General features: G+C 43.9%; 1 protein-coding gene across 1 annotated transcript in view; it reads left to right on the top strand.

The window, feature by feature from the left end:
* Window positions 1–26359, top strand: part of MYH13 (myosin heavy chain 13) — a 72013-nt gene that overhangs the window by 1434 nt on the left and 44220 nt on the right. The window contains exons 2-14 of the mRNA XM_019013356.4: window positions 315–365; window positions 7365–7580; window positions 9407–9550; window positions 9636–9792; window positions 11722–11749; window positions 11839–11950; window positions 14084–14176; window positions 16744–16807; window positions 16898–16996; window positions 17111–17214; window positions 21157–21295; window positions 25014–25132; window positions 26189–26338. Coding sequence (XP_018868901.3) covers window positions 7377–7580; window positions 9407–9550; window positions 9636–9792; window positions 11722–11749; window positions 11839–11950; window positions 14084–14176; window positions 16744–16807; window positions 16898–16996; window positions 17111–17214; window positions 21157–21295; window positions 25014–25132; window positions 26189–26338 — 1413 coding nt within the window. The 5' untranslated portion in view covers window positions 315–365; window positions 7365–7376. The remainder of the gene's footprint in view (window positions 1–314; window positions 366–7364; window positions 7581–9406; window positions 9551–9635; window positions 9793–11721; window positions 11750–11838; window positions 11951–14083; window positions 14177–16743; window positions 16808–16897; window positions 16997–17110; window positions 17215–21156; window positions 21296–25013; window positions 25133–26188; window positions 26339–26359) is intronic.

The following is a 26359-nucleotide window of genomic DNA, read 5'->3' as shown; positions in this document are numbered from 1 at the left end:
TTGCATTCCTATAGGGCAGATACTGTACTTTCTTCTTCATACCCCCTTAAGGAGCTGACACAGTACATTGTACACACAGAAGTTTCTCAAGAGAGTATTAATTAAATGTTGTAATTAACCAACTATTTAAATAATAATGATTTTAATCAAAAGTAAAAATTCAAAACAGCAAATTCATTTCATTCCACATCGTCTACTGTGTATCTATTTAAGGTAGATAAACTGGAACAAACATGGTTTCTATATTTATTTAAACTCTTTGTAGCTCATTTGGGTTTTTTTGGTTTGTTTTTTGTTTCTCAAATTATCCCCAGGAAGACGCTTTATTCCTGAAGGACACTGACTGTCACTTGGGAACCAAGAAGGTAAGGGTTATTTTCAGCTTGATCATGAATGCAATCATTGAAATTAGCAAACATCATTTTACACGTTCTCATTCTTGCCACACTCATAAGAAGACGAAATTGATGAGTTTGAAACCAATAACTTAACTATTCTTAAAGGTAGATTTTAAAATATATACAGGTTTTACCAAAGGAAGAACGGCTTCTCCTATTTGCTCATTACACTGAAATGTACGAAATATAATGCAGAATTTTGACATACAAGCTCCAAGTGAATACACAGTACTTAGTTGGCACAGAACATGATGTTCATAGGGTCCAAATGCAGTCTTCACACAAAGGCTAACTTTGCTGCTCCTTGAGCAGAGTCTGCACCCATGAATCCACACAGCTGCACCTTCCCTCACGTGTAATACTGAAGGAATGGGGAGGGATCCGTTCAATCCTATGCCCGGTGTGGTAATAAAAACCCTATCCCCTTAAAACGTGTGTTTATTAGAGGTAATTCTAGATGAATTGGGACCAAAAAAGCCAAGCTGTCATTGAATCATGAGCACATCATTGCTGACAAGACACAGTAGCGGTGAAATTCCCAGGAGAGGGATGAAAGTTGAGAGTAGTGTCCTGGTACACAGAGGGTAAACAGAGAGAGAGGGGCCCTCACAAGTGGGTGATGGAGATTAGGCAGGCGGGGGTAGTCATCTCAATTAGAAGGCCCTTAAAGACAGGAACAGAGTGGTTGAAGGGGCACAGCTATGCAACGTTGGAAGCAGGTCCTGCTCTTGGAACAGAGAAGAGGCTAATTAAGGAAACTCTAGAGGGTGGTGCTCAGTGGGCAGCATGAGTCATGCCTACAGACTTGGGTCAGATCTAACAAGGTGAAGTTTATCAGTCAAAAATGAATGGTCTTCCCCTGGGTCCCAACTCACAGTTGCACAAATATAGGGAGAAGATCTGACTTAGCAACTGCATGCACGGAGAGTACTGAGGGGCTTTGCTTGACACGGAGTGGTGCGTCAGCAGTGTGAGACGTGGCTGCCAACAGGCAATCACCACCTCAAGCATGACACCTAGGTCAAGAGAGGTGAGGGCACACTCCAGTGGAGGGTGACATGTGGTTTGGATATCACACTTTAAAAGATTAACAGGAGTGGGTTCAGGGAAGAGTGACTGAGATGGTAAGGGATTCAAAAGCACATCATAGAAGAACCAGTGGAAGTTGAGGCTATTTAGCATGGAGAAGATAAAGCTAAGCAGAACACAGAACAGCCATCAAAAGGGTGAAGAGTTGTCACGTAGGAAGGTTTGAACTCTTTCTGCTGTTACCAAGGGGTGGAATGAGAAACTGTTGTCCTGAAGTTATGGAGAGCCAGATTTTAATTTAAAGCAAGAAGAATCTTTGGCCTATCAAACCTGCCCCAAAGGGAAAAGAGTTGTGCCTAAAAGTATCCAACTAGGTTAGATGCACCATTGCAGGAATATGGAGGGATAACTCAAACATCATCTAGGTAATACTACTAGGAGATACTGGGTTCTGAGTCACGGTTAGAGTAAATGAAGGGAGAAAAATCTCTACTTGAAAACTGTCAGTGAGGCCCACATGGAAAAGCCTTGTTTTTCCAGGAGGACTAAAAATATGGCTCAACTATCAGCTATGGCAGCCTTTCCCTGACTTCAGACTTTATTCTCCTATTGCCATCACAAGTTTTGCAATAGCCATGTTAACACCAATACTGTCAATTTACTTAATATTTGTATTTACATTGATTCATTTTCTTTTCTTATTTGTTTTTAAAGTTACCTTATATTCTTGCTGTATCAGCATTAGCTGAGAAATTTGTAAGATATTTAAAAGCTCAAACCCAACTCCAGACCTAGTGAATATTCACAGTAGGATTCATATGCCCATTTAAGTTTGACAAACACTGATTTATATCATAGAATACATGGATATAGCACGCTTCCTAAGTGTTAAACAAATATTACCCTATTTCCATCAATTCTGATTTTTTTATATTTTTTACAAATTTATCCCTGAAATGAGGATGCATATTACAATCTATGAAAGAAGCATTGCAGTTTAAATTAGCTGCATTTTTTTTATTTGTGGAAGTTATAATTGATGGCACATTTTGATAAAATAAGGTAATAGGCTTTAAAATAAGCATACAAATATTAAATTAAGAAACATTTGCCTAAAATTATTTTGTGTACAAGCAATGAGACTGTGCCATGGTTTTGGCTTTAGAAAAACAGAGTAGTTTCATACAAGCAAAGTAATGCTTTAAATCAGTAGTTCCCAAACATCTCTCTGAGGACCTTATCAAAAAATCAGATTCCCTGGTCCCAGCCACAGAGATTATGTTGCAGAGGGTTTTGAAGTAAATCATCTTCCAACACTTTTGGGTATTATGCTTAACGCTAAGTCAAGCTACATATTATAAGGTCGTAAACCTGTAACCAGTCAGGATTCCCTTATGCAATAGGGCAGCCATTCTCAAAGTGTGGTCTGTGGGTTCTTGTAGAGTCCCAAGAACTTTTTAGGAGGCACATGAGGCTAAAACTCTTTCACAATAATACCCAGCTGTTATTTGCCATTTTCACTGCGTGAGTGATGCAAAAGCAAGGATGAATAAATGGCTGGTACCTTATTACAAACCAAGGCACCGCATCAAACTGTATTAGTAATTACTGTATTCTTCACTACCATACACTTGCACTAAAAAGTTTCATTAACAATTTTATGTGATGAAATGGGAAGTCCACCAAAGTTTGACGGATGTCTCCTGGAAAAGCACATGTGCATTTGTGTGAGTTGCAAGCTGAACTAGCCATTTTATTCATAAAGCACCATTTTTATTTAAAAGCCCAACTAGCAGACAAGCTATGGTTATTCAGACTTGGATATTTGGCAAACATGTTCTCCAAAAGGAACAATGTGGTTGTCGTCTTGCGGAAAAAACTGACAGCATTTGTTATAAATCACAACTTTGAGCCTTCAAGTATAAATGAGAATGCATACAGGAAAACATGTATTTGCCACCATTAGCTTGACAACTTCCTAGTACTGAAAGAATTTTCAAATGATATCACAGTGGTGATATTGATGATTGTAATTTTTTTAATATTGTGTAAGAAAATGTGTCCACATTTGGAAGTACTATATAATTCAGTGAACCAGCATTTTCCAAACAACCAATGTATGAAATTCACATATGGGAAAAGAAGATCCACTCAAAATGCAAGGCAGACTAGTGGATTATAATGTAACAGAGTACAAAATGTTTATTGATATGGCTTCAGATTCCGCATTGCAACTAGCCTTTAAGAAACTACCACTTGTCAAGTTTGGTAGAGTATCTGAGAAAAAAATTCACAATTACTTGAAAAGGTGACTAAAATACTCTTTCCTTTTCTGAATTACATAGCTAAATATTTTATATTTACTTTCACCAAACATACAGCAATGGCATGAATACAGAAGCAGATATGAGAATCCAACAGTCTTCCATTAAGGAGACATTAAAGAGATTTGCAAAAAATGAAAACACTACCCTTCTCACTAGTCTTTTTGTTTTGGAAAATATGGTAATTTTTTTTTATTATACTTTAAGTTTTAGGGTACATGTGCACATTGTGCAGGTTAGTTACATATGTATACATGTGCCATGCTGGTGCGCTGCACCCACTAACTCGTCATCTAGCATTAGGTATATCTCCCAATGCTATCCCTCCCCCCTCCCCCCACCCCACCACAGTCCCCAGAGTGTGATATTCCCCTTCCTGTGTCCATGTGATCTCATTGTTCAATTCCCACCTATGAGTGAGAATATGCGGTGTTTGGTTTTTTGTTCTTGCGATAGTTTACTGAGAATGATGAAGGAAAATATGGTAATTTTTATTAAAATATTTATGTTGGCCAGGCACGGCGGCTCACGCCTTTAATCCCAGCACTTTGGGAAGCTGAGGCGGGAGGATCACTTGAGGTCAGGAGTTCAAGACCAGCCTGGCCAACATGGTGAAAACCTGTCTGTACTAAAAATACAAAAATTAGCTGGGCATGGTGGTGGGCACCTATAATCCCAGCTACTCAGGAGGCTGAGGCAGGAGAATCACTTGAACCCAGGAGGTGGAGGTTGCAGTGAGCTGAGATTGTGCCACTATACTCTAGCCTGGATGACACATTGAGACTCCATCTCAATAAAATAATAAAATAAAATGTTTATGTTAATGTAATGAATTTGACAGTAATTTTTAGTTAATGAATAAATATTTTTTAATTTCTCAATTTTAATTTTCAATATGGTAAATATCAATAGATATGACTTACATAAACCAAATCTTATGGGGCTCTCAGTCATTTAGTTTTAAGAGTGCGAAGGCGTCCTGAAACCACACAGTTTGAGAACTGCTGCTGTAGTGAAATCCACCTAAGCCATTACATTAGGGACTATCTTCAAAGAAATGAGAGAAGAAAGCCATGTGGATGAATTCTTTCTCATCCTCCAGGTGGTAACTGAGAGACTCTAAACCAGCATGATGGCTGCAGGCCAAGAGTCTTATTTGTGGGTGCTGCATTTGAATTCCAGTCCCTTACTATGAAAACCTAACCATGAACCCACAGATGGTTCAGCAGAGCCACTGGACAAAGTATAACTAAAATGCAACTTATCTGAATAAGGCCCCATGGGAAGTGGATGCTTTTCTTTCTGTAAGACAGAACCCCACAGAATCACAGGAAAGGATATTTCAACAATGGCCAGTTACCAATAAAGAGAGCAACTTCATAAAGGCTAAGATGGGGGAGAGAACTATAACATGTTCAACTTTCCCACTATAAAAAGAGGACATAAAAGACCTTATTCAAAAAATATGATGTATTTCAGGCGGGGCATGGAGGCTTACACCTGTAATCCCAGCACTTTGGGAGGCCAAGATGGGCGGATCACCTGAGGTCAGGAGTTCAAGACCAGCCTGACTAACATGGCAAAACCCCATCTCTACTAAGAATACAAAAATTAGCCGGGTGTGGTGGTGGGCGCCTGTAATCCCAACTACTCGAGAGGCTGAAGCAGGAGAATTGCTCGAACCCAGGAGGTGGAGGTTGCAGTGAACCGAGATTGTGCCATTACACTCCAGCCTGGGAGACAGAGCAAGACTCCATCTCAAAAAAAAAAAAACAGATTTATTTCTTAAGAGAGATATGGAGAGATATGTGTGGGTGTGCATGTGTGTGTGTATGACTTGACTCCATTTTATGTCAGTTACAGAATTAAGTGGGAAGGAAAAGAGGAGAGAAGGGAAGGAAAGAGGAAAGAGACTTGAGGAAAATAGGTAGTGGAGTAGAGGGAAGAGGTGCAGAGGAGGAATGGGAGAAGCAAATTCTGAGAAGAGGAACAGTCCACACAGGACTTACAGGAACCTTAGACAGGAGTGAGGCTGGCTTCTCCCTTATAAGTGGGAAGAGGCTGTGGACCAGAGAGCTTAAGTGGTTTGATCAGTGCTAGGACTTTAAGATGAATTTTCTGCATTCTAAGCAGGGACAATGCATTACATAAAAGAAGGAAAAAATACATAAAGAGAAGAGCAAGAAAGGCAGCAAAGGGAGATAGTTTAGGAGAAAGTGATACAAGGGATGAGAGAGACCAATACCCCCTACACACACACACCCCCATACACACACACACACACACACACACACACACACACACACACACACACCATGCAGCAAGTTCTAAGGTGGGTATTAATCTAACTAAACAATATTTGTCACACCCTGACACCGCTACGCACAAAGTTTAGAGACCGCGTTTAGAGTTTAGAGGCCCAGTACTTCCCCATCTCCTATGCATAGAAATTACCTGGGGATCTTGTTAAAAAGCAGGTGCTGATCCCATTGTCTTGGGTGGGTCTGAGATTCTGCATTTCTTAATGAAGTCCTGCATGAAGCTGCTGCATTTCAAGGACCACCCTGGGAACAGGAAGGCACTATGCCAGCCATCCTCAGTGTGGTCCCTGGATCAGCAGCATCTGCATCACCTGGGAACTTGCTAGAAATGCCCATTTTTGGGCCCCACTTCAGGCCTACTGAATCAGAAACCATGGGGATAGGGCCCGTAATCTGTGCTTTAACAACCCCTCAAGGGGATTCTGGCATGTTAAAGTTTGGGACCATTGCCCTGGGCCATTTTGCCTCCCATCATCTTGTTATTTAAACAAATGTGACAAATCTTCATGTTCAAGTCATTCACTTTTCACGGGGCTAACCAAAATGTCTATTAAGAATTATCAGCATTCCAGTGACGATTTTCAAATATTCTTAAGATTTTAAAATGACACTGAGATCACAGGCTCAAACACGATGAGCGATTTAGAAAGTGCTTCCTAGGATGGAGGCGGTGGCTCACGCCTGTAATCCCAGCACTTTGGGAGGTCAAGGCGGGCAGATTACCTGAGGTCAGGAGTTCAAGACCAGCCTGGCCAACATGGTTAAACCCTCTCTCTACTAAAAATATAAAAAAATAGCTGGGTGTGGTGGTGGGCACCTGTGATCCCAGCTACTCAGGAGGGGAGGGAGGAGAATCGCTTGAACCTGGGAGGCGGAGGTTGCAGAGCCGAGATCGAGCCATTGCACTCCAGCCTGGGTGACAAGAGCAAAACTCTGTCTCAAAAGAAAGAAAGAAAGAAAGTGCTTCCTGAAGCCTCTTTTATTGAGTTCACCATGGCTCTAATTGATTCAGACATGCACACATGGGACTGAACTAAAATATTCCCAAAATCGACACTCAGAGGATAAAAAAAAAAACCTTCATACTTTTTTGTTAGAATAAAATATCCCCTTTAGCTTATTCCCACTTGCACACTTTAAGCTCCTAGACCTGGCCATAGATCCCTCGGGACCTATGTTCAATCTAGGAGCCTTTGAATCTGGCCCCCTGTTTGAATAGAATAAGGGTAGGGGCCCTGCAGCTTCAGCAGTCACCCAAGCACAAGACTCAGCAGTCCCTCTGGTCTTCCCAGCCCTCTGCAGTCATGAGCTCTGACGCAGAAATGGCCATTTTTGGAGAAGCAGCTCCCTACCTCCGGAAACCAGAGAAGGAGAGAATCGAGGCTCAAAATCGTCCATTCGATTCCAAGAAAGCCTGCTTTGTAGCGGATGATAAGGAAATGTATGTGAAAGGCATGATCCAGACTAGGGAAAATGACAAAGTCATAGTCAAGACCCTCGATGACCGGGTGAGTGTTGATTCCAGATGTCTTTGATAATATGGGCATGCTCATTTTTCTTTGGAGAAGAATATTAGAAATTGCATGCTGGTCCTTCGGAATCTGAAGACAGAACGAAACTTAGTTTATCTGTTCTGAGGTGAAGTAGCAGATGAAAGCTGCTATTACATGCATCTTCACTCTTGCCTCTTTCCTTCTCCAAGGACTTGGGCTTTGAGGGGTTTTGTGGTGTTTGCTTTAGAGGAAAGCAGCAGGTGAGGGCAGAAAAGGTTGGTCTATTTAAGGAAGAGGCTGATACTGGATGGGCCGACCAATTATACCTCTCTGGGCTGCAGAGTGGCTGCTACAGAGGAAGCCCAGGAGCCATTGACTCGTTTAATGTGGAGAATTATCATGTACCATTCAGTACTTACTGGACATCCACCAGGTCTAGGTCATAGCGCTGATCGCTTTGCAAATATAAGCATACCTCTGCACCTGCTTTCCCAAAGTTTCCCAAAGACGTATATGGCAGGTATGAATCTCATTTCACAAACTCAGGCATATGAGACAGACCTTGCTTTTATTTTTTGTTATTAAACTTCACCTCTAATTCCAGTCCTTTTTCAGTGGGCTGGGAAAAAATGTGTTCAGTCACTCTTGGGGTGCCCTCACCACCGCCTCAGGAATATGTCACATTTTCAGAACCTTACACATCAGTACACGGGGGACTCACAGCCTCCCTGGAGGATCTATTAAGAAACAAGTCCCAGTCCTTAAAGATTCAGGATACATAGACTTTTCTACCTCCCCTTTGGCTTCCTTGGGTGTCTGTCTCTCTTTTTCTAGTCTTGGGTGGTGGAGTGGAAGGGCTTTCCTTCCTCAAAAAATTTGGTCTATACCAGCAAAACTCCTTCCTTTTATCTTTTCTGTGAAACCCTCAAAGTTTTCCTAAGGACTTAGGCTTTTGGCAAACAAAATCCAGGAAGTATTACAAGCTCTTTTTCTTTTCTTGCCCTTTTTTTTTTTTTTTTTTTTTTTTTTTGAGACAGAGTCTCGCTCTGTCGCCCAGGCTGGAGTGCAGTGGCATGATCTCGGCTCACTGCAAGCTCCGCCTCCCGGATTCATGCCATTCTCCTGCCTCAGCCTCCCTAGTAGCTGTTCTTGCCCTATTTTCTGTCTCTCCTGAGCCATGGAGTGCAGAGCCAGCTTGAATGGGGGAGAGAGGTGGGAAAAAAACAGAGGGAAAAAAAATTAAATAATATTCTGAAAATATTCAGCAAAGAACCATGATGCACCCCCAAATGTTTGAACTATTAGAGCCGAGGTACAAATAATTATGGGAGCCTTGAAGCAATAGGGGAGAGAGGAGATGGGTCATGGAAGAGTTGGTGCTGGAGCTGAGCTTTGAAGGTTTCTAAACAAAATTTTCATGAAGACATTCCAGCTGAAGGAACCCTCATGAGCAGAGATTTTGAGGTGGAAAAACACAGAACACTTTGGAGCAGTTCTTTGTAACCTTCCAACCTTTGTCTCATCACAGCACTCACAACAAATAGGGTAAACAGAGGCAAAGGGCTCCAAAGCTCTGCACACCTGTAACCCACTCCTGGTACACACGACAGCAGGATGACTGAGGGGCATCAGACCAGAATTGGTTACATAGTTTGACCAGAATCAGATTCTTCAAGAACTGTTATTTATGGATCATGTTGGGGCATGGAAATGATCCATAAAATTATCCATCACAAGGGGTAATTGCTCCACAATATCTCACTACTTCCACCACACCAGTAAAGTGCAATGTGGGCACTTGGCTCACCCATTTATTACCTGCTTTTCCTCTCAATACCCAGACGCTCACTCTGAACAATGACCAGGTCTTCCCCATGAACCCTCCCAAATTTGACAAGATCGAGGACATGGCCATGATGACTCACCTGCATGAACCTGCTGTTCTGTACAACCTCAAAGAGCGCTATGCAGCCTGGATGATCTACGTGAGTGTCTGTAAACACCTTTTTACTTCATGTCTCTCTCTGAGTAAAAACGAGATCCAAATGATAAATGTTCTGATCTTCCCAGACCTACTCAGGCCTCTTCTGTGTCACTGTCAACCCCTACAAGTGGCTGCCGGTGTACAAGCCCGAGGTGGTGGCTGCCTACAGAGGCAAAAAGCGCCAGGAGGCCCCGCCCCACATCTTCTCCATCTCCGACAATGCCTATCAGTTCATGCTGACTGGTGAGTAATTTCTTTGATTCATATTTTTTGAAGCCATCCTTAGTTAATTTTTCAAGCTTTTGATGGGCATTGGCCATCTGAATGGTGCAATAATCAAAGGATCTTCGGAGAGTCAGATGATTTGGGGATGAAAAGCAAAGGGTACAACATCTTCCATTGCCAGTCACAGTGCATGACAAGGCCTGTGATTATGGCTGAAGCTACACTGAGCTCTTGCTTATTTGGGAGAATGTGGAACACAAGGAGATGCCCTACCTTTGTCCCCAGGGAACCCCCAATCCAGGTGTACTTTGAAGAGAAACCATATCAGTAGCCACTCAGGGAATGCTACGTTGGAGAAATGGGTAAAGCAGTGTTCCTGCGTTCTTCCCCAAACTCAGGCTCCCCTTCACCTCCTTTAATTTCCAGAATGACCTGGGGAGTAAGGACATGGTAACACTGTCATGCCATGATGCCTAATATCAAGTCTGTCTGTTCAACCTTCACCTGACTTGACTTGGAACAGATGCTAGAAGTAGAAGCAAGGCTGGGTGCGGTGGCTCACACCTGTAATCCCAGCACTTTGGGAGGCCGAAGCAGGTGGATCACCTGAGGTCAGGAGTTCGGGGCCAGCCTGGCCAACATGATGAAACCTTCTCTCTAGTAAAAATACAAAAAAATTAGCCAGTCATGGTAGTGGGTGCCTGTAATCCCAGCTACTCAGGAGGCTGAGGCAGGACAATTGCTTGCACCTGGGAGGAGGAGGTTGCGGTGAGCTGAGATCTCGCCACTGCACTTCAGCCTGGGCAAAAAGAGCGAAACTCCGTCTCAAAAAAAAAAAAAAAAGAGTCTAGCATCTGAATCTGAGACCTGTAGATGCTTAAAAATCATCTAATGCAATGGTGTCCAAACTTCTGTCATTTCTGTCTCACAATCACAATCCTTGCCATGTCTGCAAACTTAATATTTTTCTTGAAATTAGTTCGTGTTACATTAATTTTAAAGGGAAGACTAATACCACAATTTATATTAGTTTGCTATGGCTGCTCCAGTATCACAGACTGGGGGGCTTACACAATAGAAATGTACTGTCCCACAGTTCTAGAGGATTGAAGTCCAAAGTCAAGGTGTCATCAGGATTGGTTAGTCTGAGGACGCTGAGACAGAATCTGGCCCATGTCTCTCTCTCCTAGCTTCTGTGGTTTGCTAGCAGAAATCTTTGTTGTTTTTTATTTGTAGAAGCATCACCCTGATCCCTGCCTTAATCTTCATATGGCATTCTCCCCATGTGCTTGTGTGTCTCCAAATTTCTTCTGTTTATAAGGATACCAGTCATATTAGATCAGGGGCTTGCCCTACTCCAGCGTGACCTCATCTTGAGTAATTACCCCTGCATCTTGTTTACATCTTATTTCCAAATAAGGTCACATTCTGAGGTACTAGGGGTTAGAAATTCAATATGTGAATTTTAGGAGGACACAGTTCAATCCATGCTCTACTGTAAATGAAAAACCAGTATCACTTTTCACAAGTAGAAGGTAAAGGTAAAAGAAAAATGCAATAAAACCAACGAGCATCTATAAATGCTGATAAAAAGCTGTGGCCCCACAAGCTCTGAACCTGACACTTGCTTTCTTTATGGAAAAGGGCGATGGGAAAGGACTAGCAGGGAGTTAAAGATCTATAAACACGAGTAACTTCTACACTGAGGGATTCACTACAGTGAGTAGAGAATCATTCACCTCCCAGGCTGGTCATGTTGCACATCCCACATTTGAGAAATCTGCCTAAATTGTCCCAAAGAAGATTAGACATGCCCAAATCATACCAGTGGTTAATGGCAAAGACATTAACTAGAGCCTATGTTCTCCAACCACCCCCAATGTTACTTTATTTTCATATTCTGTTTGTTGTTTATTTGTTTTGTTTTGCTTCCCTCTGCATTTCTAGATCGAGACAACCAGTCTATCCTCATCACGTGAGTAACATCTCTTTGTACCATCATGACTTGGAAACCAGTGCCCTCCCTTCCACTCTCCTTTATCCCGTTTACTTTTAAATTGGCAGCGGAGAATCCGGGGCTGGGAAGACTGTGAACACCAAGCGTGTCATCCAGTATTTTGCAACAATTGCAGTTACTGGGGACAAGAAGAAGGAGACACAGCCAGGCAAAATGCAGGTGAGCAGCCCCACCTGCATCCGGAGGCTTACTGGAATAAGTATACTTTAAAGCGTGGATGAGCACCAAGTGTATGCAGGGTATGCGCTCAGTAGAAATGGCAAATAGTAAAAACTCTTTCTTTCCTGTCTGCATCCCCACACAGAACTTGTCTGCCATCAAATGTATGGGGTTTTTCCATGCCAAACAATTCTCCAATTCTCTGCAGACACCAACTGGGTGTCCTGCAATTCAATTCAATTCTGATACTAACTACCTAGAGAAAGCGTCAAATCACACAAGTTAAGGGCTCAGTCCCGCAAAACTGACCCCACTTTGGATACCAGGGACCAGTACAGGCCTCCTGAACTTCTAAGCAAGCAGCTATTAATTGGGAGGATCTCACGAACCCCGTCTCAGGTTTGATAATTACCTAGAATGCTTCACAGAACTCAGAGAAACACTTTGCTTACATTTGCCAGTTTGTTATAAAGGATGTTACAAAGGATGCAGAAGAAAAGCCAAGTGGAAAAGATGTTTAGGGCAAGGTATGGGGGAGGGGCAGGGTCTCTGCAGGTGACATCCTCCCAGTACCTCCAGGTGTTCATCAACCTGGAACCTCTCTGAGGCCTTCTGTGTAGGGTTTTTATAGAGGTTGCATTACATGAGCATGATTAATTAAATCACTGGCCATTGATGATTGACTCAACCTCCAGCCCTTCTTTCCTTCCCAGGGGTCAGGAATAGGGCTGAAAGTTCCAACTCTCTAATCACGCGGTTGGTTCCCTGGCAACCAGCCCCCATCCTGAGCTGTCCAGGACCCCGAAGCCACCAATCATCTCATTAGCACACAAAAAGACATTTATCACTTCAGATATTCCAAGGGTTTTAGGAGCTGTGTACCAGGAAACTGGAAAAAGACCAAAATATACCATTCCTATTATATCACAGTATCACATGGAGCAAAGCAGGAAGTGGTTCCACCAGAATGGACTTGAGTTCTAGCACCAGCTCCAACAGCTACAGCTGAGGGACCTTGACCAACTCCACATCCTCCTCTGGAGAAGGAATGTTTACACCAGTGGTTTTCAAACTGGAGTACACATCAGAATCAACAGGAGAGATTCTTAACAAAGGGCGGCAGAACCCAGGCCCAGAACTCCTGATTGTGTAGATCTAGGGTGGGACCTCATAGTTTGCATCTTTTTTTCCTTTTTATTTTGTAGAGACAGGGTCTCACTCTGTCACCCAGGCTGGAGTGCAGTGGCACACCATCATAGCTCACTGTGACTTCAAACTCCTGGGCTCAAGCGATCATCCTTCAGCCTTCCGAGTAGCTAGGACTACAGGAACCACCATGCCTGGCTAGTTTTTTTTTTAATTTTTTGTAGAGATGGAGTCTCACTATCTTTCCCAGGCTGGTATCAGACCGTTGGCCTCAAGTAATCCTCCTGCCTCAGCCTTCCAAAGTGCTAATTACGAGTGTGAACTACCATACCTGGCATTTCTCATATATTCCCAGGTAGTGTTCATGCTGCTGGTCCAGGGACCACACTTTGAGAACCACTAGGTTTGACAGTAGTTTCTAAATTGCTCTGGGCCCAGAAGGATAAAGCAGTCATGGAGGTGAAGGTGAAAACTCTGCTTTCTGTAGTGGATTTCTGAATAATCATTCTCATAAGTTTTTGCTACATAAAAAACCTTTTTGAGAACCACTGTTGTTATTGTATCATCCCCTGGGTCGCTTGCTTTGCTCACATTCTATTTCTCCTTCTGAACACAAATATCTATATTAGGTGGGTCATATTACATGCAATAACAGAGGTGCATGTTATAAAAATCCATGATTTAAAATGAAATGTTATCAGAAAGGCAGTCTGGATGTTCTGATGGAGGGAGTAATATTCCTGCCTAGAACCTGGCATGACCAGAAGTCACTTCAGTGCTATGCTAATCAGAGCCTGTCTAGGATGGTACCTTGAAGATGCCTCAGGTCTGGTGGGGGTGGGGGTGTGGGTACTGCACTGACCACCAGGTGGAGCTGGTCGACATCTCTACCTGAACCTGCCCAGAGTACCCACCATTTTAGTCATCAAGGGGCTACTTTAGAAAGCCATCCAAAGTCCTCTTTTTCCTCTTCTTGTTTATTATTAGGGAACCCTAGAGGATCAGATCATCCAGGCCAACCCACTGCTGGAGGCCTTTGGAAATGCCAAGACTGTGAGGAATGACAACTCCTCAAGATTTGTAAGACCCAGCCCAATTTTCAAGTATCCTCCCAAAACCATACCCTCTCCTGAAATGCTGGATATGAAAAACTGCCCCATAAACTGGAATATATGGGGGCTTTTTTCTACCCCCAAGTGATTGAGATCAATCTACCCACCTGGAATATTTTGATACACTTTGAGGAAGGTGTTGGCTTGGTCCTGGCAGAGGGAGGATTTGCCGTCCTACCCTAACTAGGCAATGTCACCTCACAGCATCCTGAAGTCACTCACATGATTCAAATCCCACAATTAGAGATCAACTTTATGCTAAATGAGTCTCTCTGTGTGGAAACATTTTAAAATATTAACGTCCATTAAGCCATATCTATTGGTCTAGCCACGGAAACCTTAGTGTGAATTAAGTTAGCAGATTTGACCTCTTCCAACTCAGTAGGGACTGGGAGCAGGGAAAACCTAGTGAAGGCAGAAGAGCTCAAAAATTTGAAATAGTCTGGGCGCGGTGGCTCACGCCTGTAATCCCAGCACTTTGGGAGGCTGAGGGGGGCGGATCACTTGAGACCAGGAGTTTGAGACGAGCCTGGCCAGCATGACGAAACCCCATCTCTACTAAAAATACAAAAAATTAGCTGGGCATGGTGGCACATGCCTGTAATCCCAGCTACTTGGGAGGCTGAGGCAGGAGAATCGCTTGAACCCGGGAGGTGGAGGTTGCAGGGAGCCGAAGTTGCAACACTGCACTCCAGCCTGGGCAACAGAGGGCGACTCTGTCTCAAAAAAAAGAAAAAAATATTGGAATAGATTCATACTGAAGATATTGAAGGATATATGCCATCCTTCAACTTTTTACTTAGGTTTGGCTTAATCAAAAAGACATTTACTTCCCATCAGAAATAAACACACATCCAGCCCTCTATTTCATTTCACTGGCCAGTGGAGCAAGTACTCAGAGGCGAAGCCATCATTTGTGCCTATGGTTGCAAAAGTACATTAAAACTTCACACATCTTAATAGTTCGATAGTCTCAAACTTGTATTTCGTCGCCTGAAAGATAAAATGATTATCAATGAGGAAGTAGATAATCCATCAAGGACCATGGCTCTGAGCCTTGACTTTTGTTTCCTTGGATATGTTCTTTGTACCCTGTGCACTGCCAGTTTGCACCTGTATCCTCCCCAGTGCCCAAATAAACTCTTCTTCCTTGTGGAAGATCTGGGCACATGTTACATGGCAGAGGTATGTTACCCATGCCTGGACCAAGTTAGTTATTGCACTGGCCTGACACCAGCTTAAAGTGAAAGACAATACCTTCAGGCACTCCCTCTTCTCATTCCCATTTACTTAGTTCATGGGCCTCTACTCTTAGCCCTGACCCAGAAGTCACAATCATTCTAATTATTTTGTCCTCTTTCCACCCTCCAAATATTTGCAGGCTAGGGATGACTTCCATTGTCTTCCATTAAGCAGCTAAATATACCGAAGACACAGCACTTACAGTGCACATGTGCCTTTACTGATCCTTCACTAACTTTTCCTAGGGTTCATTCAGAAAATATTGAGGCTAGTACTAAGTACCATCCACATTTCAGACACTGTGGGTGAAAAAGCAAGAAAACATTTTTTGTCCTCAAATTTGCGCACAGTGTCGTTGAGGACCAATTAAGCAGATAATGTATGAAGCAGGTGCATACACACAAACACGCATATGAAATTTTACCTCCCACTCCCCAGAAAGTGGGCCACCTGGACCCTGAGTTGTTCTTTTGGCAGCCAGGGAGCCAGGCCTGAGCCTGAGCCTGGGCCTCTGAGCCAGATTTGTCTGTAGTCAGCCATATGTGAAACTCAGGCAAGAAATCTCAGAAGTAGCATCTATTAAAATACAAGCAAAAAAAAAAAAAAAAAAAAAGTCAGACAGAAGAATCCAACCAGTCACAATTAAAAGGTGTTACGAAGATTTAAGAATCCAGGTATAAGAGAACAGGATGAAAACCAGGCAGGCAGTCAAGAATGGAGTAGTCCCAAGAAGGGAGCTGGAGAAGGAGCCTGTGGGCATCCCTGAGTTGTGGGAACAGGGACAGGTGCTTGGGTAGAGCTACCTGAGTCCTTGCTGACCCAGCTTGGGAGCACTGGGCACCAGGTGGAGAGGTGCCCATGTTCCGGCATCCCTTCCTTCTGAGCCAAGGAGAGGTCACGGTGGCCAGTATCAATGACAGTGAAGAATTGTTGGCGACAGATGTAAGCATGCCATTTATTTGCTTGTTTACGGACAGAATTATTGAGTTTATGAACTGAGAGACACGTTAGTGAGCTAATGGGAAAACTGAAATCCAGGGATACTAAGTGATTAGACTCAAGATCTCAGAGATCAAGAGCTCAGAGAATCAGCACAGATTGGCCCCTCCCTACTCAGCTCCTCCTCACAGCATTCCAAAATGCAAATCCAGAAGGTTCACCAAAGCAGGCCTTCAGTTCTGTTCTCTAGCATTTCTGCATATATAATTTATCTGTGGCAGCACCTATCTAAGGCCAGCCACAAAACCATATAAATCAAATAACTGTAACATTTGTCCACTTGTTATTGGACAGGGGAAGTTCATTCGGATTCATTTTGGAGCCACAGGAAAGCTGGCATCGGCAGACATTGAAACTTGTGAGTCCAAACACTCTATAAATCCGTTGGTGTTTTGGCCACAAAAGCATCTCTTGGGAGCCTGAAATCACGTTATTTTTGTTATCTTAGATCTGTTAGAAAAATCCAGAGTGACGTTTCAGTTATCCAGTGAGAGAAGCTATCATATTTTCTACCAAATTATGTCAAATAAGAAGCCAGAACTAATTGGTAAGCTCTTGGAATACCTTTCTTATGTTCCAAATCGGTGACGTTGGGAAAAAAAAAAAAACAACCCAGAGTAAGTTATGCATAAGCCATTAAAGGGATATCTGTGTTTCACAGACCTGCTTCTGATCTCCACCAACCCCTTCGACTTCCCCTTCGTGAGCCAAGGAGAGGTCACGGTGGCCAGTATCGATGACAGTGAAGAACTGCTGGCGACAGATGTAAGCATGCCATTTATTTGTCTGTTTATGCACAGAATTATTGAGTTTATGAACTGAGAGACACGTTAGTGAGCTAATGGGAAAGCTGAAATCCAGGGATACTAAGTGATTAGACTCAAGATCTCAGAGATCAAGAGCTCAGAGAATTAGCACAGATTGGCCCCTCCCTACTCAGCTCCACCTCACAGCATTCCAAAATGAAAATCGAGAAGGTTCACCAAAGCAGGCCTTCAGTTCTGTTCTCTAACATTTTAACTGGAATGCATTTTTGCATTTATAAGATCTTTAACCTAACATTCGTTGAAAGTTTTCATGTTGCAAAACCATCTACATGGTTCTTCAAGAAAATTTAGAAAATATAAAAAAGTATAAAGCAGAAAACCAACCCCACTCTGGAATAGCCTCTCTATTTTTCTTTCTGCCTTTCACTTTAGGCTCACCTTAGACACCCAGCTCCTCAGTACACCTGTCAGGCCTGTGGTGTTTATTTTGGGGCAGTACCTGTAGGATTAATAATCATAATAACAATAATAACCAAATATATTGAGCACTTACATGTGCCAGGCACTGAGATAAGTGGCTTTACCTGCATTATCTCATTATAGTCTCAAAATTATGTCATTATTGTCTCCATTTTACAAATGTGGAAGCTGATTCTTAAAATACATATAATTTTCTGGAAGACACAATTCGTCAATGACAGAGTCTTTCCCTTCCTTCCTTCCTTCCTTCTTTCCTTCCTTCCTTCCTCTCTCTCTCTTTCTTTCTTCTCTTCTTTTCTTTCTTTTTTCAGACAGAGTCTCACTCTGTCACCCAGGCTGGAGTGCAATGGCATGATCTCAGCTCACTGCAACCTCCGCCTCCTGGGTTCAAGAGATTCTCTTCCCTCAGCCTCCCAAGTAGCTGGAACTACAAGGCATGCACCACCATGCCTGGCTAATTTTGTGTGTGTGTATTTTTAGTAGAATTGGGGTTTCACCATGTTGGCCAGGCTGGTCTCAAACTCCTGATCTCTGGTGATCCGCCCAGCTTAGCCTCCCAAAGTGCTGGGATTACAAGCCTGAGCCACTGCACCAGGCCCAATGACAGAGTATTTAAACACAGGTCTGCCTAACTACAGAGCTTACATTTTTAATTAAAGTATACCGTCTGTGAGCAATTCATCTCCACCCTTGTTGGCTCCACCCATACAAAAGCTGCAAGAGCTTGCGAAAAGGGGTCTTGTCCATCATCCTAGAGACACTGCCCCATGACCAGCTTCTTAGCCTTCATTTGGTGACATTTCCAGCTGATACTAATTATTTTAACACAAATAGAACAATTTTCATGATCAAATAAACTTGTTATCTTAGGTCTAATAGTGTTAAAAGAAAAATTTTAGACAAATTTAGCAGAGTTTATTTGAGCAAAGAACGATTCATGAGTTGGACCACACTCAGCACCTGGAGAGGCTCAGAGAGCTCCACCCAGCAACATGGCAGGCAGTATTTATAGGCAGAAAAACGAAGTGACATACAGAAACAGCTTGATTGGTTACAGGTCTGCCTTTGCCTTATCTGCAGGTGGTGTGATGAAGCATTTGTGTTACATGCACAATGGCCCATCAGTTTGGCAGCCTGTGATTGGCTGAAGCTCAGCTGCTGTGATTGGCTGAGACTCAGCTGCTGTGATTGGCTGAAGCTCAGCTGCTGTGACTGGCAGAGACTCAGCTATTTGTTACAAGAATATACTCTTAGGTTGCAGTTTGTTTACATACTAATTTAGGTTATAGTTTGCTATGTATGGAGGCAGTTTTAGACCAAATTTAATTTAAGTTGTTATATATTTTTAATGAGGTTTCCCCAGTCTTCACTAACTTGTAAGCACAGAAAGGGCCAGGCTAATGACTACTACAAGGCCCCCATCCACTGAGAAAGGCCCACCTAAGGAATTCTAAAAGTCACCTTACCTAAGTCATATCCTCACCGAGATGCCTTCTGCCAGATGCGGCTGTTGCTCCTTCCTCTCACGGAGCCTTTTTTTGGTTTTTGGTTTTTTGTTTTTTTGAGATGGAGTCTCGCTCTGTCCCCAGGCTGGAGTGCAGTGGTGCGATCTCGGCTCACTGCAACTTCTGCCTCCCAGGTTCAAGCAATTCTCTGCCTCAGCCTCCCAAGTAGCTGGGATGACAGGCACCTGTCACCACGCTCGGCTAATTTTTGTATTTTTAGTAGAGAAGGGGTTTCCCCATGTTGGCCAGGCTGGTCTTGAACTCCTAACCTTGTGATCCACCCACCTCGGCCTTCCAAAGTGCTGGGATTACAGATGTGAGCTACCGCGCCTGGCCTCACGGAGCTTTTATAGCCTGCCTGGTATAGTCTCCCTTTTTATGAACTCAAAGTCAACTGATTGGTAACCTCATAATGGGAGTGACATCCCATCATACACCCAGGTTCCACCTGCACGCCTTTGGAGATGACATTCTCCAAAAGGGTCCCCAGGCAGTGACGCTTTCACCTACTCCTTTTAGTGGTTTTGAAAGAGTTCTTTCTTTTTTAACCTACAACGACCCCTCCCTAGGACAGAGATATGCATCCCTGAAATGGGATATGGATTCAAGGGATGGCCATCATGGCCTCGGAATCTCTCCTCCCCATATATCCCAGCTCCTGGCATAGGCTCATTCTCCACTAAAGGGGGTGCCACTCCAAGAATGCTTGACTCTCCAGTATCATCCTGCTGGTGTTGGCCTACTGGGTCTATCCTACCTGCTCACCAAACACGTCCAAACATGTTTCAATCCTACCAATGGACACTCTACAGGCTCAGGCTGCAAACCCTACTGCATAATCAATATGTGTACCCCAGAGAAGGATTTCTTTTTGTTGAAACCTTTGTGGTGGAAGACAGGCAACATGATTATAAAACCAAACCAGCAATGACCCTAGGTTTTGAAGGGACCAAGACCTAACTCCAGTCCCAGTCTTATCACACCCTCCCTGTATGACAGGCTACTTACCAACTAGACCCTCAATTCTTCATCCAGAAATCTGGAAAAACCTGCACAGCTAAAGGGGCTTCTTGGGGATTTAATAACATACAGATGATGCCTACCCAATGTCTAGCACATAGAAAGAGCTCTGCAAAAGCTTGCCCCTTTCTCATTTGGGAAATGATGATGCCGTCTTTGATGATCTTCCCTTCCAGATCTAATATTCCATAATGCATATTGTCTTCAGTCTGAACAACGCTGGAACTCCTGGATTACAATGCCAAACTCTTAAGCCATTAAACATTATTTCCCAGTCATTCTCCATGACATTCCCAGCTCTCAGTATCATACAATGGTTCCCAATCGCCTCATCCAGAAAACTGCTCCCCCAAATCTATGTACAGTGAGAAAAGATCATAATCAGTTTTTTTTTTTTTTTTTTTTTTGAGATGGAGTCTCACTCTATCTCCCAGGCTGGAGTGCAATGGTGCAATCTTGGCTCACTCCAACCTCTGCCTCCCAGGTTCAAGTGATTCTCCTGCCTCAGCATCCTGAGTAGCTGGGACTACAGGTGCCAGCCACCATGCCTGACTAATTTTTTGTATTTTTAGTAGAGATGGAGCTTCACCATGTTGGCCAGGATGGTCTCAAACTCCTGACCTCGTAATCTGCCTGCCTTGGCCTCTCAAAGTGCTGGGATTACAGGCGTGAGCCACCGCGCCCGACTGTAATCAGTTCTTATTTGATGGAAGGAAACAGACAATTCACATCTTTTTCCCACAGTCTCCACCCACCCACACAAACACGTGAAACAAATGGTTTCTAATTTACCACATCCCCACCTGTCATCCACTTATTTGGGCAAATGCTGTCTCATATGCTATACACAAAAAAGAGGTAAGGTCTTTGCCAAGAAAAGGCTGCATATGGATCCCTGATTCCTGCTACGACAGTTGTCCTTTTTTTCTTTCCAGAATGCCATTGACATCCTGGGCTTCAGCTCAGAGGAGAAAGTCGGGATCTACAAACTGACGGGAGCCGTGATGCATTACGGGAACATGAAGTTCAAGCAGAAGCAGCGTGAGGAGCAGGCGGAGCCAGACGGCACCGAAGGTAACTGCATCTGGGAAAGGGATGCGATTGGGTCCATCTATGTTCATGTGCGGGCGAGGCCCGTGTGAGATAAACTGCATTCATTTCAAGAGCTGTTCTTCCAAAACTGCATAAATCAAATCTGGGTTTCCTGAAGCTCATTGTAGCATGCACTAGGAAGTCTGCTCACTCAGTCAAGGACTCCCAGAGTAGTGAATTCTTGAAAAACAAAAAGCATCATTCTTGTAAATGAATAATCACCACCCACTCCACTATCTTTCACCATCTAAATGTGCCTGTTTTTTTTAAGGTGGACTTTTTTGAGACAATATTGTTAGGTGAACTTCTCTTCTCTCCACCAGAATGCAGTCTTAATCACTCAGGCCTAAAATGAGGCCTTTGGTAAAGTGGGAGCCAAGTTTTGTTCCTCCCATTGCCTCCACCCCAGCATCTGTTGAACTTGACCCTGAACCAAGAATGGTGAACGGTTCTTCCTCCCCATAACTCTCACCTAGCTGATCCTACCGCCACCCTCTGCCCCATCCCTAAGAGGCCTGGAACTAGAGCACAGGGCAGCAGGAAGGGCTGAGCAGTGACTGACTCCCCCCCATACGTCCTGCTCATTAGACTTCTTAGCTCTCACGATGCTTCTTACAAGTTCCTTGAATTAAAGCCTGGCAACATGGATCGTTCTTGATAATTCTGCCTTGTGATTACAGCCCCACAGTGTGTGAAGCAGTGCGTTTTAAACTCTCAAGTAATAAAAAGGAAGTGCGGCCATAAATTAAAGGGTGGGAAAATCTACATAACCTTATCAGTGTCCCATAAATGCTTACCAGCCTTCTATCCTAGGCCTGCCTGGGATAATTCTCCCTTTTTGTTAACTCAAAGTCAACTGATTGGTCACCGCATCATGGGAGTTGTACAGGTTCCACTGCACTCAAGTAAAGGAGGTTATACAAGGCATGTACACCAGGGGGCACACCTTGGGTGCCATCCTAGAATCCTGCCCATCACAGTGGAGGGGACTCCAAGTCTTCACACAGGAAACACTTCTGACTGGGGCAATCAGGGAAGGCTTCCTGATAGAAGGGGCACTGACTTGGACTTTGAGGCATGAGTAGGATTCTGGAAAATTGGGGGAGAGATCAGTTCAAGCAGAAGAAATGTCATGAGCAGGCCGGGCACAGCAGCTCACACCTGTAATCCCAGCACTTTGGGAGGCCAAGGTGGGTGGATCATCTGAGGTTAGAGGTCAAGACCAGCCTGGCCAACATGGTAAAACCCCTTCTTTACTAAAAATACAAATTAGCTGGGCATAATGGTGCCTGCCTGTATTCCCAGCTACTCGGGAGACTGAGGCAGGAGAATCACTTGATCCCAGGAGGCGGAGGTTGCAGTGAGCCAAGATTGTACCACTGCACTTCAGCCTGGGTGAAAATCGTGAAACTCCATGAAATAAAGAGAAAGAAAGAAAGAGAAAGGGGGGGGGAGAAGGGAAGGGAAGGGAAAGGAAGGGAAGGGAAGGGAGAAGGAAGGGAAGGGAAGGGAGAAGGAAGGAAGGGTCATGTGCAAGGGGGCAGAGGATGAACTGTGATGGGGATGGAGGCACAGTGAGTGGTCCACTTTGCCTACAGAACAGGATATAAGCAGTGGATTTGTAAGAAATGAGAATTTTAAAGTAACAATTTTTGCATCAGTTTGGGAAGATCTTGAGTGTCAGGATGAATGGTTTAGAATATATGGCAGGCCACGGAAGCCGCTGTCCAAGTAGCAGGGGAAGTACATGCAGACAACCTGAAATTAATCTGTCAGCAGCCAGGCTCACCAAAAGTGGGAAAACTTGAAAAGAAAAAAAAAAAGAGTATCAGGCTCCTCAGCAACAGTGGACTGCATTGATACACGTATTGATATACCTCAGTAGGGTCCCAGGCCCTCTTCCAGCCCTAGCAGCTGTGTGTGTGCAGTGCTTAGGAGCAGAAAGTGGAGGGCTATAATCAAGGCCAGTGCTCCAATGATATCAATGACGATACCAACCCAAGCTAATATTTGCTGGGCGCTCACTAGTCACCAGGCATGCTTCACGACAACCCTATAACATGAGTACTGTCACTGTCTCCCATTTTACAGACAAAACTGAGGCACAAAGAAGCAAAACCAAAACCTAAACCTAGAGCAGTCCGACTCTAGAGCCCAGGCTCTTGGCCACTATAACTGCTGGAAGCAGTGGAGAGGCCAGGCATTTTGAGAGTGAAATAAGCAGGACTTGGTGCCTGTCTGAACAAAGGAATGTCAGGGGCAAGAGACAGAAGGATGTATCATCCCTTTCAAGTTTAAATGACAAGAAGAAGAATAATGGTACCATCTACCTGAATGGGCAAAGCAAGAAAAGGAGATAATTTGAGGAGAGAGTAAAGCACGCATCTGGCCTCTGATTAAGTACTTAACATAGACTGCCCTAGATTTTTATTAACTCATCTCCCCACCCAGCAATGAAGCAAGGGTCCCAACCAAGAAGTTGTCCCTGGGGGCTGGGCACGGTGGCTCACACCTGTAACCCCAGCACTTTGGGAGGTGGGCGGATCACAAGGTCAGGAGATCAAGACCATCCCGGCCAACATGGTGAAACCCCATCTCTACTAAAATAAAAAAAAATTAGCCGGGCGTGGTGGTGGGTGCCTGTAATCCCAGCTACTCGGGAGGTGAGGCAGGAGAATGGCGTGAACCCAGGAGGCGGAGCTTGCAGTGAGCTGAGATCACGCCACTGCACTCCAGCCTGGGCAACATTGCGAAACTCTGTCTCCAAAAAAAAAACAAAAAAAAGAAGTAGTCCCTGGGGAGCAGCATTTCTCTGCCTTTTTGATGAGCTCAATGCAGGCCACCAGGTCCTTCTCAAAGTCAATGAACGTCTGCTGAAATATATGAAAATATATAACCCATGAACTGTAGGAAACAGCCAAAAGTCAACTGCTTTTGACCATCTCCAAACATTTGAAGGCAGGGTCAAGTTTTGTACTTCTCTTTCAACTATGAGCATGGTACTTTGCTTAAATTAGGAAGGTGCCTCATGCATATTGTCAACTGTCCAAGTGGTGGCTCCTTTACTCATATAACATTTTAACGTATTGTCAGACTCCAACATAACTATGTAATTAATTAATTTTTTTTTTTTGAGTCGGAGTCTTGCTCTTGTCACCCAGGCTGGAGTTCAATGGCACGATCTTGGCTCACTGCAACCTCTGCCTCCTAGGTTCAAGTGATTCTCCTTCCTCAGCCTCCCGAGTAGCTGGGACTACAGGCGCCTGCCACAATGCTTGGCTAATTTTTGTATTTTTAGTAGAGACGGGGCCATGTTGGCCAGGCTGATCTCGAACTCCTGACCTCAGGTGATCCACCCGCCTTAGCCTCCCAAAATGCTGGGATTACAGGCATGAACCACCGTGCCTGGCCTGTAATTAACATTTTTTTATGAAATCGAAATATCAGTAGGTCAAAATTGGCCACGGAGTATCTTATTGTTAAAACTGCATCTAGGAGGCAAATTGGAAGTTCCTGAGAACCATGAGCCCCTGGATATGGGATTAAAGCTTCAGTGAACAAGTCCAGACCTGGTACAGATATGACAACATGAAAACATTTAAGAAAATTACAGAAAACACTTCTGGGAGAAGCCAGGGGCTGACTGGACACTTTAGCAGCTACTGTTTTTGCATGATGCCATTTTTTTCTCTTCCTTCAGTGGCTGACAAAGCCGGATACCTGATGGGGCTGAATTCTGCAGAAATGCTGAAGGGCCTGTGCTGTCCAAGGGTGAAGGTTGGCAATGAATATGTCACTAAAGGGCAAAATGTCCAGCAGGTAATGGAGATGCTCTGAATCCAGTTGATTGAGATCTTTTGCTATTTGAGCCATTATCTTAAAGCTCCTTCAGTTGCAGGTATCAGAAATGCACATGAAATCAGCTTTCACATTAAGAGGTTCATTTTTAGGCTTCAGAGGCAACTGAAGGAATGCAAATCATTAAGTGCCCATTGGACGCCATGAGGACCTGGAATTAGAAAGTGAAGAGCCCTCTGGAGCCAGGCAGCCTCCCTCCAGCTCCTCTGGGATTCCTGGGCTGTTGAGTCTCTCCTCTGTTGTGTCCTTGCTAGGCAGATAAGTTTCCTGGACCTCTCTTGCCCGTGGCCACCCCATAGCTCCCAAGTTTATATCTCTGTGTTTCCAGCCTCACCCTGAGACTGAGACCAGTGTCTTTTGATCCCTATTCCAAATTCTTAGGAGAGATACTCAATTAATCCAATCTGGATCAAGTGTTCACCTCTGGTCTAATTAAGTGTGGCCAGGGGCTGGAGTCATGTGCTATAACCATGTTGTTAGAAAAACATCTTTGTGAATAGGATAGTTCTCAAAGAAAGGTGAAAAGCATGAGCTGGGCAAACACCTCATAAAATATTTAATATTACATTGAATGATCTGAAATTGCCAATATTCAACTGCTTTTGATTTTCTTTTATTCTTTTGTTTTTTTTTTTTTTTTTTGAGATAGAGTCTCGCTATGTCACCAGGCTGGAGTGCAGTGGCACGATCTTGGCTCACTGCAACCTCCACCTCCCAAGTTCAAGTGATTCTCCTGCCTCAGCCTCCCAAATAGCTGGGACTACAGGCGCCTGCCACGACACCTGGCTAATTTTTGTGTTTTTAGTAGAGACGGGGTTTCACCATGTTGGCCAGGATGGTCTTGAACTCCTGACCTCGTGATCCGCCCACCTTGGCCTCCCAAAGTGCTGGGATTACAGGTGTGAGCCACCACGCCTAGCCAACAGCTTTTGATTTTCAAGTCAATTTCATATGTTTCAACTTAATGCAGCCATAGAAACACTAACTCAAGGGTTGAGTGGGTGATCCTTTTTCAAGGTGACCAATTCGGTGGGTGCTCTGGCCAAAGCCGTCTACGAGAAGATGTTCCTGTGGATGGTCACCCGCATCAACCAGCAGCTGGACACCAAGCAGCCCAGGCAGTACTTCATCGGGGTCTTGGACATTGCTGGCTTTGAGATCTTTGATGTGAGTTGTGACCTTCTACTT

Source organism: Gorilla gorilla, chromosome 19 (genome assembly GCF_029281585.2).
Source record: "Gorilla gorilla gorilla isolate KB3781 chromosome 19, NHGRI_mGorGor1-v2.1_pri, whole genome shotgun sequence".
Classification (NCBI taxonomy): domain Eukaryota; kingdom Metazoa; phylum Chordata; class Mammalia; order Primates; family Hominidae; genus Gorilla; species Gorilla gorilla.
This window is presented reverse-complemented; position numbering and strand designations above follow the sequence as displayed.